This window comes from Zonotrichia albicollis, chromosome 8 (assembly GCF_047830755.1).
Source record: "Zonotrichia albicollis isolate bZonAlb1 chromosome 8, bZonAlb1.hap1, whole genome shotgun sequence".
Taxonomy (NCBI): domain Eukaryota; kingdom Metazoa; phylum Chordata; class Aves; order Passeriformes; family Passerellidae; genus Zonotrichia; species Zonotrichia albicollis.
This window is the reverse complement of record NC_133826.1, coordinates 28,305,715-28,320,397: the sequence shown is the minus strand read 5'-3', so window position 1 is coordinate 28,320,397 and position 14,683 is coordinate 28,305,715. Positions and strand designations below refer to the sequence as shown.

Genomic DNA, 14,683 nt, shown 5'->3' with positions numbered 1-14,683 from the left:
ACCCAGCTGGGGAGCAGCTCTGTGGAAAGGGACCTGCAGGGCCCAGGGATGAGCTCAGTATGAGTGAGCAGTGTGCTGCTGCAGCAAAGAAAGCCAGCAGGGTTCTGGCTGCATCAACCACGGCAGAGAAGAGATCCACAAACATTCTAGCTGTAAACTCAATTTCATCATTTTTCCAAGGATAACACCGCTGAGGTTTGCATTGCTGTCCCACTGCCCAGAGAACTCTGCAATGCTGCATCAAAGGCAGCAATAGCACGCTCAGCCCACGCTGCAAAGAAGCTGCAGAAGGGTGGCAAAGGGTCTGGCAGCCCCAGCAGCAAGGAGCAGAGATGGGAGCTGGAGATTGTGCTTCACTCTTATCAGGCAGGGCTGGCATAAGCAGCGCAGCTTCAATGCTTCAAGAGCCCCGGGCTTTGTTCACAATCACTCCCACTGGCTCATGCAGTGCTGGGAAAATGTCACTCCTCCCTTTCCCTCCTATGCTCCAGTTTTTATCCCCTCTGTAAGCAGAGAAGATCTTTATAGTCTCCTTTTGCATGTGACAGCGATCCGCAGATGAAAGGCGTGTGGTCAGTGCTGCAGGTGAGATGTAGTACCGAAAGAAAACCCCACTTCAATTTTCAACCTTTCATCACATTAAACTTCCCAGGAGCTTCCAGCACTCCAGTCAACACCTTCTTCACCCAACAGCAGTGCCCAGCACCCCTTGCCAGGGTGGAGCTGCTCCTGGAGGAACTGGGCATCTCCAAAGCCATCCGCCAGCTCAAATCTCTGGAGCCACGCGATTGCTGCCATCAACCAGGAGGACAGAAATTACCATAATCTGGAACAAACAAGTCCCAAAGCAATCTGTAAGCAAGCACTATCTGCTGAGTGCCTTGTTGAGAGGATCAAAACGGAGCCTTTTCACCCACAGCCCGCAGACCACAGGCAGTCCACGGAACAGATTTGCAAGGAGGCAGGAATAAGAGCAATTTTGAAGCGGCGGAGACATGCTGGCAAATAATTTGCCAGGAGAAATCAAAGGGGAAAGTCAGCGAGTCATCTTTTTGTTGTGGATTTTTTTTTATGCTTTTTTTTCCCTTCTCACCCAGCTGGCTGTAAGAGGAGTCATTATTCCCTGTAGCAGCAGAGGATCCAGCGCAGCAGCCACGCACGCCTCTTGTCAGGCAGCTTGTTTGCACGGGGCTTGGAGCCCTTGGCAGAAAGGTGGCCCAGCAGAGCACGGCAGAGAGGCATGAATATGGATGCCCACCTGCCTGCTGAATAGAGATGAAGGCCCCCAGACTCCTCTGCCTGGCCTGTGCCCAAAGACCACGGTGATGACAAGGAGCTTCCCCAGAACCAAGTGAGGAGCGTGGGCATCACTCATGGTGGTGCTGGGGGGCCTGGGAGGGGCATCACTGCCCCCTCCCCATGACACCCACTCCTCCCTTCAAAAGGGGTCTCTGCCACTGAGTTCCCAAGCACAGCACAAGTGCAGACATCTCACATCTCATCCCAGCCACGCCCTGAGATCCTACAACCATTCCAGGGAAAAGCCAACGTGATGGTTCCAAGCTTTCGTACTTCCAAATCCAAATTTCTTGGGTGCAGAATCACAGAATCACAGAGTCATCATCAGTTGGAAAAGCTGAAGATCCTCAAATCCACCATTTTCACCACTAAGAATGTCCCTAAATGTCACATCCACATGTTTTTTGAACACTTCCAAGGATGGTGATCCCACTACCTTCCTGGGCAGCCTGGTCCAATGCCTGACCATTCTTACAGCAAAGAATTTTATTTGTTGACATCTTTCTGGGAATTTATGGTCTCCCCACAAGCTTTCCTGTATTTCCTGCATGCTCACCACTTCTCCTTCCAGGAATCTTTGAGACATTAATCCTCTTCCCAATGTTTTTGGCTTCAAAGCAACACATCCCGCTCAGCCGTGTGGGGTCCAGGTTTTTGTGTGGAGCTGGAAAAAAGAACCCTCTTTCCATTGAAAACATACACTTGTTCCCTCAACACCCTTATTATTAATTGCTACAAAACTTAATTTTATTCATCGTTTGTTATGCATCCAAATTGGATGGGGAAAAAAATTCAAATTAACTGAAGTGAAAAGATTTCAGAAGATGGTGCAGAAGGCTCCTGAAGGAACTGAAGAAAACTCTCTGGAGACTGCGAACGCAGTGCTAACCCAACCTGAAAGAAAGATCTTAAGACAAAGAAATCTTGCCAATTTGATCCTTTAATTATAACATTAGTCGTTTCTTTCAAAGGCTCAGTGTAAGAGCTGGGGGTGGGGGGCAGAAAAGACTTAAAGGGAGAAAAGACTTAACATCACCAGGATGAGTGGAAGCAATTAGGAGGATTTAAATTACTCTCTTGTTTGGTACAAGGCAGATAGATTTCATTTTTCTTGCCGTTGTGCTCGACTTCTTGCTCTGCTGTTAGCTTCCAGAGGTCTCCTTGGCTGGCCTGAGAGCCAGGCAGCATCTCTTTCCACTCTGACACCCTGGAAAGGGGCTGGATGTGCAAGATTGGATACGGGGATGGAGTCTCCCAGCTCTCAGCAAAAGGATGATGCTGCAATGAATGGAGGAGGGTGATTGCAAACCAAATTTTTTCTGCAGAGGCTGTGGAAAGGGAGGTGGGAAACAGTCAAAATGCAGCCTGTTCTGTACTGAAGCTCTGTATGAGTCCTCAGGCTTGGCCACTCCTGGGGTGGCACTGCTGCCACTGGCACATGACACCAGCAGCAGGGACAGGGCGGTGTGGCTATCATCAGGTCTCTGCTGCTCCAGAGACAGAGCCCAAACACTCACCTTCAAATTGTTTTATGTGAGAAGCAGCTGAGGAAAAAAAAAAACAAACCAAACAAAACTGAACAATTTCACAAAAAAAAAGAGGGCAGATCTTTGCAAATCTCCAGCACAGGCAATTCTTCAGGCCACAAGGCAGCTTCAGGTAGAAAATGGCATTTCAGTGGATGCTCCATCCTCACTGGCTCCCACTGACTCTCCTCTGCCAGGATTATCTCAGCAGCTCGTGCAGCTTTAAAAGCTGAGCAGTCAGATCTCCTTGGGCTCCGTACCTGCTCCCAAAGAGGAACGGGGCCAACTTTTTTATCTTTTCCTGCTTTCAGTCAGAATTAATTGATCCGTAATTGCACCCATAGAGGGGGGAAGTTAATAGACACGACAATAAATGCCAAAGCCACAACAGAACTGGCTCTCCAAGACCCTGCCTGGAGGAGCTCCATCTCCCCTTAATGGAGTGTGCATGCAACTCCAGTGCGTGAGTGCCCGTTCGTATTTAGGGAGAAAAACTGAGGAGCCTGCCTGTGATGAAAATCATTTCTTTTCCTCTCCCACATACTTTGTGCTCAAGGAGCAGATGGATCCAGGCTGTTTACATCACAGAGGTCATGCCTCAGCCTAACAGTTGGGGAACTGACTGTTGGGGGAGATGCTCATCGGCACCAGGAGGCTGCTAAATCTGGGCTCTGGCAAACTTGTGCTGGTGGCAAGTGAAACACACAAATGTCCTCCTGCAGCCTCTCCTCCTTGGGGGCCCACCCTGGCTGCTGGGCTGTTTCCCCAGAGGGAGCCTCTGCTGAGATGAGGCGAGGGCAGAGCAGCTCAGCAGCAGGTCCTGAGGAGAGCCTTGAGGAGAATGCTGGAAATCCCGAGTGGACCTTGTTATCCAGTGATGCAGATGGTGTAGTTTGCAAGCTACGTGTGGGGCCAGCTTTCTGCAAGGAGGCTCCCAGAGGCCATGATTTCAGCTGAGCACGGCCTGGCTTCCCCAGAAGCACTGGTGTAACTGCCAGGGAAAGAATTCCTTCGGTGGAGGTGTTTCTGTGGAGCTCATTCCCAAAGTGACCAGCTCTTCTCAGTTCAGCACAGCCACACGTGGGGGTATCTGGCCAGGCCCTGCCTGTTCATTCAGCTGAGAGCTGGGCAATGGGAAGGTCACACCTCCCAACCCCCAGCAGAGCCAAGAACTCTCTTCCAGCACGAGAGGATTGTGGTGAGTGAGGAGCTCAGCAAACAGAGCAAGGAGCAAGGCCCTTCCTGCTGCACTCAGCATTTGTGTGCACAAGCACCTGCTCCTGCCCTTAGGTCCTGCTCCTCCAGGGCTCCAGCAGCACCTCTGGATGATTCACCCAGCCAAGGTGCTGCATCCACTGAGCCACAGAGGATGTGGTTGTGCCCAGGCAGGGGGACACTGACAGTGGCCTTGCCATGGGGTGGCAGAGCCCAGCTGGCACCTGAGCCCACCAGGGAGATGAGCAGTCCTGCTTTACCCTGGATATCTGCCACGCCACAAGAGCATCTCTGCTGCCAATTAGGCCACCCACCCACTTGCATCTTTCCCCAGTACAAACCCTACTAGCAATAAACAAACAGTGGAAATGCCAGCCGGTGCCTGGGAAGAGTCCTGGATAACTGCATCCAACTCATGGGCATGGGAACGCTGCCTCAGGCAGGGAAACGCCCAGCTGGGCCAGGGCATGGCCAGGCATCACACCAGCACCTCTATGGTCCTCTGGCCAGTGTCTGGTTTGTGTCCCCAAGCTGCTTTCAGCATCACCCCAGCACCAAAAGCCTCAGTGTCCACACAACACACTGCACTGACACCATCCAACGTTGTAATAACATTGTTCCCATCTTCCTAACTTCCCTTCTCCAGGCTTTTGTAGGAAAGCTCCTGCTTGACATCGAGACCCAGATGGACTTTGCCCAAATGCCCAAGCTGGATGTGGCATAAGAAGCACAAATTCCACCCAAGGCTGCTTGGATATCTTCATCCCCCATAAGAATTGCCTCTCTGCAAGGCAAAGTGAAGCCCCTGGACCCAGCCAGACCCCAGAATGGGAGGTGGGAAAGTGCAGTCTAATAACAGACCCCAACCTGTCACTCTAGAAACTCCTAAAACCAGCACCATCACACTGGGACTTCCAGGGACACTCAGGAAAGGGATTGAGATGACCAAGGCCATTCTCCACCCTGACCCTTGCACCTGAAGGCTTTCCATCTGGCCAAACCAGCACTACAATGACTTCTGCATTTTGCCATGATGCATAACTAGCTAAGAAATGACCTGCTTGAGTCAGAACAGAGGAGCCCACACCTTCCCCCAGTGCAGAAGAGGGCACAATCACTGTTCACCAACCCCTGCCAGCAGCTGAGGATGTGCTGGTGCAACCACAGTTCATTGTCATGGAGACAAGAAGAGTTTTTGTCTCCAAACCCAAGCTTAAAGGCTTGGATTAAAACTGCCTTTCCCTTGGGAAGTGCAGGACAGGGACAGTTGCTTTGTCCCTACTTCCTTATCTTATATCCTTATATCCTTATCTTGTGGGCTTTTCCACATGCACCCCAAGCATCCTTGTCCTCACCAGCTTGCACCCCTCCAGTGCAGGGCACGTCCTCCTGGTGTTCTGTATCACTCCCCAAACCCATCCCACCCCATCACCAACAGCCTGGAGCCAAACACATTTTCACAAAACCCCCATATCTCTCCTCTCTTGCAGGTCCCAAGTAGCCAGAAGATCCCCAGTGACCATTTCTCACAAGGGAACCAAAAGCAGAAGATCTTCAGCCAGGTGAAATGACAGTAACAATAAATATCTTCAAGGCTGTCCCTTTCCCAGCTCCCCAGGTTGAGGAAGAACCAACCACAGGCAGGGAGCAATGCTGCCTGCTGTGGGGCAGGCAGGTTTGGAGGGGATGGAGGGACACAGGGACCAGCCTGAGGTGACAGAAATGTGCGACAGGCACAGCCCAGAGAGAATGACCACTCTGCTTACCCTGACAGCACTCCCAGGACAAGGTTGAGGACAAAGAAGGATCCAATGATGATGAGGGGGATGAAGTACAGCCAGTTCCAGGTGGCTCCTAAGGCATCATTGGTCTGGAGGAGAAAGAAAGAAAACAAGTGTGACATCACCTCCAACACCAGGGACGGGGCAGAGGGAGGGTGTGGTAACTCCAGTGCTCCAGGCTGACCACACCAGGCTCCTCAGGGTGACCTGGCCATGCCTGCCAAGCCATGCTGGGCACCCTTCCCCACCACAAGACCCCTGGCACCCCTCAGCACCCTGCCCCAGCCCTCATTAGGCAGGACTGCCCTCCTCCACCCCCTCCAACCATCCTGCAGAGACTGTAAGAGATGGGTTTAGCTGGCAGTGCAGGGTTCTGCAGCCCAAAACTGGGGTGCAGAGGGTGAGGGCTCACCCTGAGCATGTTTTCCCCAGCATTTTGGTTCAGGGCTCCTATGCACATCCACCAGGATAAGGCAAAGCAGCCCCACAGCAGCACAGATTGATAGGGTGCCTTAAGGTGTCATCTAAAGAAGAGGTTTGTCCCTTCATGCATGGTGGGAAACCTCCAAACAGGCATTTTGCTGCTGGCATCATCACTAATACCTTGCAGACACCCTCCCACCAAAGCCACGGAGCCGAGACCAGACGGGAGCTGTGAGCTCAGGGCGCAGCCCGACAGCTGCAAAGGCTCCTGCTGAGCCCTGCTCAGTCCCTCCAGACATGAATTCACCAGGGGTTTCAATAAAGCAGTGCCCCTGTGTCCCTCCCAGGCCCCATTTGTCCTCTGGTGTCAGGCTCGGTGCGCATGACGCCGGGCTGAGGGTGATGCGGCAGAACGTGACTGTCTGGGGGAGGTGGTATCAATCTTCTTGCAATGAAAGACTCTTTCTCTTTTCTCTCTCTCTTCCCCCCTCTCCCTGTGCTAATTAAGCCCTCATCTTCATCTGAGTCATTGGCACCACATCTCCTGCTCGGCCAGTGCAGGAGCTGAGCAAGGCTCTGCGGCGGGAGGAGTGCGGCTCTGAGGGGCAAAGAGAGCAAGGGCTGGAGCCTTCCTCCCTGAAATGGGGATTTCAGCTGGGTGTCCCCATCACCCTGACACCCAAGGCAGGCAGGGTGACACCAGCACAGCCCAGCACAGGCACTGACCACAGCACTGGGATGTGGGCAGCGATCTCAGCGACAAGGCACACAGCATCTGTAAGGGCTCTGAAAGCAGCTGGAAAGACTCACTGCCCTCCCACTTTGGCCCTAAGGAAACCACACATATCCTCTCAAGATCCTGCTCTTTCAAGAGCCCCAGTTCACCTCCAGCCCCTTCTTTAGGGCCATGGGAGAAGCAGGCAGAGGGAGGAAGGAAAAATGCACAGGAATTCCTGACAGCCGATGTTCACCACAGCCCTCCAGAGACACCCAGGGCACTCTGCTCTGCCCTGGCAGCACAATTTCCCATGGCATCAGCCTTCAAGGCATCCTGCAGCCCTCAGCCCAAGCTTGGCAGGGCTTCAGCTCCCTGCCAAGATGCCACTGGGTACCTGCCACTCATGTCAGGATTGCTTGCCTCTGAACCTGGCTCCTGCCCAAAACACACAGGCTTTCCCCGAGGTCTCTGTCACAGGGAATACAAAACACAGGAGCTCCTTTCCTACAGAAGAACAAGACATCTTCCCCCAGAGCTGGGCTATCACCATCCCTTCTTTAGCCATCCCAGCAGGAGAGAGGGGGGGAATAGGAAGTTTTCCCAGGGTTATCAGTGCCCAGATCTCTTCCCTGTCCATTTTTCAGGCACAGCAAAACTGGTGGCACTGGGGACCTGCAGCAGGGACAGCTGAGGCAGGGGTCTGGCAGGACTCTGGTGGTGTGGGCTGACTGTGATCCCAACCTCTGTGCATTTGAGTGCCTGGCTGCCCTAGGGGTGGAGGCAAAGGGGGTTGGAGTGATTTTTAAGGGGATTTGGGAGGTCACAGCATCACTTGCACTCAGCAGCTGCAGGAGGGGCTCTTCTAGGGCAGAGGAGGAGATGGGGAGATGTGGCTATACTCAAGGACACAGCAGTGGCCACAGTGAGCTCAGGGATGGTGCCAACCACCCAGGCTGCCACCAGCAGCCCCAGGAACAGCATTGCCACCAGCAGCCACACGGGTCCCCTGGCTGGTGCCAGCTTTACAACATGAAATCTCCCAGGGGACATCCCAATGCTCCCCACAAACCCAGGAACTGGTGATGCCCAGTCTGGATGTAGAGGCTCCACACCATCATCTGGTACTTGCTCAGCCACTCAGGCTGCCAAAAACTCACTATCCCCACTGGAAGCCTCCTCAAGCAGATGCTCCAATGGCTGCTGCAATTTCCAGCCTAAATTTATTTGTGGTCATTTTCGACACCGCTCCTTTCTTTTGCCAGCACTGGCCTTTGGCTGAATTAGCTCTTTTCCTTCCCCTTTCCACCCTGATCTATTTCTAGACAGCAATCACAGCCACCTCCAGCCTCTGCTTTGCTGGCCAAAGCAAGGTTCTTCCAGTTATCTCCTGCCCTGTTTTATCCAGCAGCCCCTTCCCTGCTCCAGCCCAGGCTCAGTTCATCCTTCCTGGACACAGGAGTGATCAATTTGAGCGGTCACACTCCATCCCTGTGTGATGCCACGGAGAATTCACCACCTCCCCTGTATCCCACCATCCTCCCTCCTCCTTTGTGCCACCCCTGCCCTGCAGCCACCTCGTGGCCACCCCAATGTCACCCACTCACCCTCTCCTCCACACCACTACTTCCCAGCCAACACCACCTGAGCTCCAAGGAGAGACATTTGCTGCTTTGGATTTCCATTTCTCACTGCATCCAACATCTCAAAGGCCTCCCAGCCCAGGGTGGCAGCCTCTGTCCCTCTAGCTCTGGGAAGCCAGTGGATGCTGGGGGCAGGAAAGCCCAGGACACATCCCTAAGGACTCCATGAGTTGATGACATCCTCTCTTGTCCCCTCAACACCATCCCAGCAGTGCTCACTTCCCTGCCAGCCTCACAGAGCCCCCCATTGGGGTGGTGTGTCTTGTTCAGACTCAGATTTTATTAGTTCTTATCTCTGTTAAAGTCTCACAAACTGTGACTTCTACAGCATTTCACTCTAACAATCTAAAAATGGAGCTCTGTCTCTCTCTCTACAAGGCTTTTTAAGGATAAACTGTCCAATTAAGAAGTGACACCTGAATTATTTTTACTTTTAACCCCATAACCAACCACCTGTGGCCCGCAATGCAGACTTTTTTATCCAGTTACACCCAAATACCACCCAAACCTTTGGAGAAGAAGGTATTTTATCCAGTACCACCCAAACCCATGGAGAAGAAGGTATTTTGTCCAAAACCACCCAAACCCATGGAGAAGAAGGCATTTTATCGAGTACCACCCAAATCATGGAGAAGAAGGTATTTTATCCAAAAGCACCCAAACCCACGGAGAAGAAGGTATTTTATCCAAAAGCACCCAAACCCATGGAGAAGAAGGTGAGAAGAAGGACCAGCCTCCTTCCTAAATCCTCCATGTTGCTTTATATATATTACTATATTCTAAAACCTTAAACTCTAGGTTTTCCACCATGTGATACTACACACTTCTATTTAAGCTACTTCTCATTATGCACCCCACCAACCCCCCAAACTCTTCTGTGGCCACCAGACCAAGATCCACCATGCTCACACCCATAATCCCAGTTCTACCATTCCATTCTAGAAGCCTTCTCCACAGCCTCAGGTCAATGCAGTGTTCTCTTGGGGGTCAGTGCCTGTCAGCACAAAAAATCTAAAATTCCCAGCAGCCAGGGTTCCAACACATCCCCTTTTCCTCTTCCCCCTCTGCCATTTCTCCCACAGCAATCCCTTTACTACAAGGAGCAGCCCCGGGACGTCTCCAGGCCTGAGATGCCAGGTTAGCCTGGCTTGACCTACCTTTGACAAACCCATGATTCACTTTCCTCCCTTGCCTCCCAAACCTGTTCTGAAATGGCATGAGATCGAGGTCATCCTCACAGTCCTATTCCTGCCTGCCTTACTTTTCCTCCCCTCCTCCCCCCAGATTTTAAATATAGGCACCGCATTCGCTATTCTCCAGTCAGATGGTGCCTCCCCCAACTCGATGGAACTGTTAAAAATACTTGTTACCAGACCTGCCATTTCATGTGCCAGCTCCCTCTGAGCTCGGGGGGGAAGCCATCCCAAGCAGCCAGGCTGGTGGGCACAGTGGTCTCGGTGCTGGGCTTCCATGGTTCCCATGTTGGCCATGCCCTCGTTGCTGGTATCACTCCTTCTGCTGCTTTGTGTTGACCAAAAGTGGGGCTGAAATGTCCATCCGTGCCCAAATCTCTCCAGATGTCATTTCACCGGGCCTTGCTTCCACCTGCAGGGGTGGGGAACTGCTCACTGCTCCCCCAGGAGCTCTGTGTCAACACAACTTTGCCATGGTCGTCATAGCACTTCCCAGCTTTTTCGGCACCAAGATGTTGTCTTGATGAAGCAGCCTCTTTCCCATTCCTCACAGAGTCCTTATGGATGTGTCCTGGGCTTTCCTGTCCCCAGCATCCACTGGAGCGTTATTTGTCCTTGATATCCCTCTGCACTTCATCATCTTGGTCCACTGTGCCTTCCCATAGGTTTTTTTTCCCCTTTGTTGAAGGTATCAGGAGGTTGTTGCTTGCAGGATTCAGGGTAGACACGGGAATTTTAATCCCCAAATTACACCAACTCCTTTAATGAAGAAATTCCAGGTTCCTGCCTTGCTCCCTGCGCAGCTGAGCAGGTCCCATCACTCACCCAAGCACTTTGAGACCCACTTTTTATATTCCTTTGGGAAATGGAGGAGCCGCTTGGTGCCAAATCTTTGCTGCTTCCTCCCTTCTCTTTGAGATTCCTCCTCCTCATTATGCATCCCACCAACCCCCAAAGCCTTCTGTGGCCTCCAGACCAAAAACCACCACACTCACACCTTGCCATGCCCCCTGCTTCTGCCAGGAAAGCCCTCTGAGCCTACAAATGACACCATCAAGGCGTGGGAGCAGGACCCTCCTGAGGGAAAGAGCCCCCAGCAGCTCCTGCTTCTCAACCCCCTAGCACAAAGGTTATTCTTTCGGCAGCTCTTGTGGTGTTTGTTTGGTGATTTTTTTTGGTTTTTCCTTTTTTTTCCCCCCCAAAGGGCAGGAAAAGGCACGGGGAGCTGCAAAAGCAGGTCTCACTCGGGGGGCCAGAAATCCAAAGAAATCTAAATATATCCTCAAGTTGAATGCACAGCACAAGCTCACAGCCCACACGTCCCCTCCCTCGGGCTGCGGCGCATGGGAACCTTCAGGATTTCTTTGCTATAGGGGAAGGGAGGGGGGAAAACCTCAATAAACCCCTCAAAGTCAGTCTCTCCTGGCTAAAAATACACAGGGAGCAGGTTCAGGCTGTGCAGGGAGCCTTCGTGGCCACTCCATTGCTCACCAGGGAGCAGTTCTCTCATTGAGGAGGGGAACTGGGGACCTGTGGGGCACCCAAAGCATTCAGGGAGCAGCAGAGTGTGGATTGCATTCACACAGAGGGTTGGGGTTGATGGGAAAAGCTGTGGATTTCAAGGGCCTTTGCCCTGGTATCTGTGCCTGCCTTCCCCAGCACTTCTTGGGTGCTTGCAGAGTGAGACAGGAGGTGCAAAATCACCACAGCCTCCATGATTTATGCTCCAAATCCTTGGCTTGGCAACTTCAATGGTTTTTGCCTGGTGGTGACAGCAAATTGTGCCTCTGCCATGGCTGGTGGTGTCCCCCAGCATCACCTCCCCAGCCCCTGACCTGCTCCTCCCAGCAAACCTCAGCTGCATCCAGCTGAGAATCACACACAGGCCAGCAGCCACAGCCTCACAGCCCAGCAAAAGGGGGAGAAAATGAGTTATAAAAACACCTCTCAGCAGATTCCCTGGCCTAAGCAGCTCCCTGCAGGCCCTGCCACCCGCTGCTGCTCTCCCCAGCACAGTAACAGATCTCCTTGTTCCCTTTAATGGCAGTAATTGAATCTCCTGCATGCAGGGCCATGCCTCACTCCCTGCCTGGGATCCATCAGTGACCCTGGCACTGGACAAGATCTGAATGGAAATGCTTTGCTCTCCCAAATCAGGTTAATGAGGAAATGGCAGCATTTCCTCTGCAAGGCCAGGACTGCCCTGGGGTGGGACACATCCTGCCATGGCCCAGTGTCAGGGTCTCCAGCAGGGTGGGCACCCCAGCACTGCCCTTCACTGGCCCTGGGAAGCTCTGGGGTGCCAGGGACAGGCAGCAATAATGCCAGAGGAGGACACACAGCTCAGCATAATCTTCCCTCTGAGTGTGTGCAGGGAGGGAGGGAGTGGGGAAGCAGGAAAAGGACACCATGCGTTTCATTTTTCTGTTTCCTAAAGGGAATGCAAAAAATGTGTTGCTAGAAGCATTACTAAAATTCCAACGTTTTCAAAATATTTGAAACAGGCAATGAGACCAATTTTGGTGCTGCTCTCCTCCAACCCACCAAGAAATTGCACCCAGATGCCCCAGCATCAATGCACAAAGCCAGTCCTTGTGTGTGCCTCCTGCTCTGCCTCTCCCTTACTGTGATCCCTCTGCTTTTGCTCCCAAAATTTCCCTTTCCCCCCTGCCCAGACCCCTTCTGCACCTTCCCCAGCACACCCTAGCTTTTTTTGGCACCAAGAGGTTATTGTCTTGACTGAGCATCCTCTTTTCCCATTCCTTTGGGGCATAATTTGTCCTTGATATCCCTCTGTACTTCATCATCTTGGTCCACTGTGCCTTCCCATAGGTTTTTTTCCCCTTTGTTGAAGGTATCAGGAGGTTGTTGTTTGCAGGATTCAAGGTAGCCACAGGAATTTTAATCCCCAAATTACACCAACTCCTTTAACAAAGGAATTCCAGGTTCCTGCCTTGCTCCCTGCGCAGCTGAGCAGGTCCCATCACTCACCCAAGCACTTTGGGACAGGCTTTTTATATTCCTTTGGGAAATGCAGGATGAGCTTTTCCTGATGGAGCATTTGCAAAGCTTCACAGTTCTCTCCAATGCTGATCCATGTGCTGCCTCTCCAGCTGCACACTGCAGCAAGGCCTGGCTTCCACAGGATCACCTTTGGGGCTGTTTTCTCATGGGACCTGGATACCTGCTTTGTTTTGGGCACGCTGCAAGCCCAGAGAGGCAGCTTGGGCCCCACAATAGGATTTTTTCATTGTTTTATGACGTTCCTACATGGAGGAACATCCCCAGCTTCAGTTGTGCTGCCCTGGGGCAACACACCCCAACAGCCCCATAATCCAGCCCTGGAGCACAGGAGCACATCCACCAAGAGGTCTGGAACCAGCTTTCCAACACCTCACTGTCACATTCATATTTTCTGGAAAATCTCTTCACCCAGGATTTGCTCCTGGGAAGCTGAGAAGCCTCAGAGAAAAAGGAAAACAATAATTATCTGATTTGCTTCTCCTGTGTTTTGCTGCTTTGGAATGTGTTTGGAGATTGTTTATCCACAGGTAATTGTTTCATTGGTTTCATGTGAATTGTTTTTACTCTTTGGCCAATCAGGGCCAAGCTGTGTCAGGACTCTGGAAAGAGTCACGAGTTTTCATCATTATCCTTTTAGCATTCTGTCTGTATCCTTTCTGTATTCTTTAGTATAATTTAGTATAGCATTTTAAAATATAATATACTATCATAAAATAATAAATTAGCCTTCTGAGAACATGGAGTCAAATTCATTCCTCCTGCCACGAAAGCACCCTGCAAATACAACATCTCACCAACACCAACCTGCTAATGGAATTACAAATCCTGGGCTTAACAAAGATAGGCAAGGCAGCCCCGAGACCCCCCTGCCACCTGCCACCCTTGAGCCTGGAGCTGCTGGGTGATGCCAGAGCCCCCCTGGTACCCCAGGAGCCCCCTGAGCTCCCCCAGTGCGGGCAGGGAGGAGGATGTGGGCAGGCAGCTTTCGATGGAACATGCCTGGAAGATGGGATCCAGCAGACACAGTCTGTTTCTTGCTGTGTCATTTCATTGCATACACACACACACAGAGGAAAAAAGGGGAAGAAAGGGAAAAAAAAAAAGGCAGGAACATTTGGCAAGCTGGTGAGGGTCTGGCTTTGCTGAGTGTGGAGAAGGAAAGTGCTCTGATTTTCCAAAGGGAGGAGGAGAGGGGAGAGCAGGCTGGCTGCCACACATGTGCCTGGCAGCACAGGCACCAACTGGAGCAATTTGGGGCAAAACAGCTCATTTTGTGAGCTCTGAAAGGTTTGAACCTTTGAGGTGGAACCTGCACCCTCCTTTCTGAGTCTGCTCCAGCCGTGCTTAAAGCAGAATTTTGGAGGAGGGGGGAGGAAAGAGCTCTGTCCTGTTGCATTGTGATTTCAGGGTTTACCTCAGAACTTTGGGTCCCTCCCCTGATAATTCCCTGCCAGGTGTGTCAGTCTCCTCTTCTTTCCCCTCCCAGCACTGTCTCTCAATCCTGGCATTCCAGAAGTGATTGGCAGATTCAAAGGATGCCGTCTACTCCTGGGGGGCATTGGACCATCCAGGTGTCCTTTGTCCCTTGGACCTGCTTGGTGGCTCCCTACCCCTTCCCTGTCCCTCTCCCCAGGGTTCAAAGGAACAGCAATCACGGGGTCAGGGAGTTCTGTTGGAGCTGGTGCTGCATTCAGAGGCCTGTGGGCCAGAATAAAGCTCTGGATCCAAACCCTCCATCAGAACCGACTCCTTTCCTTCACCATCACCTTAAAGCTTCTACACAGAGGGAAACCTGAGGAGCAGACCCTGTTTTGGGGGGAAGCTCCATCCCACAGCCACCAGAGCTCCTGCAGGCCTGGAGCTG

The 14,683-nt window shown here is 52.1% G+C and overlaps 1 protein-coding gene across 12 annotated transcripts in view; it reads right to left on the bottom strand.

The window, feature by feature from the left end:
• The window catches only part of CACNA1E (calcium voltage-gated channel subunit alpha1 E), a 147,124-nt gene that overhangs the window by 56,629 nt on the left and 75,812 nt on the right, over positions 1-14,683 (bottom strand). For all 12 annotated transcript variants that reach the window (XR_012581441.1, XM_074546404.1, XM_074546407.1 and 9 more), the window contains one exon: positions 5,807-5,910. Coding sequence is in view for 11 of the 12 variants with exons in the window: in XM_074546404.1 (XP_074402505.1) it covers positions 5,807-5,910 (104 nt within the window). In the remaining variant the exon portion in view is untranslated. The remainder of the gene's footprint in view (positions 1-5,806; positions 5,911-14,683) is intronic.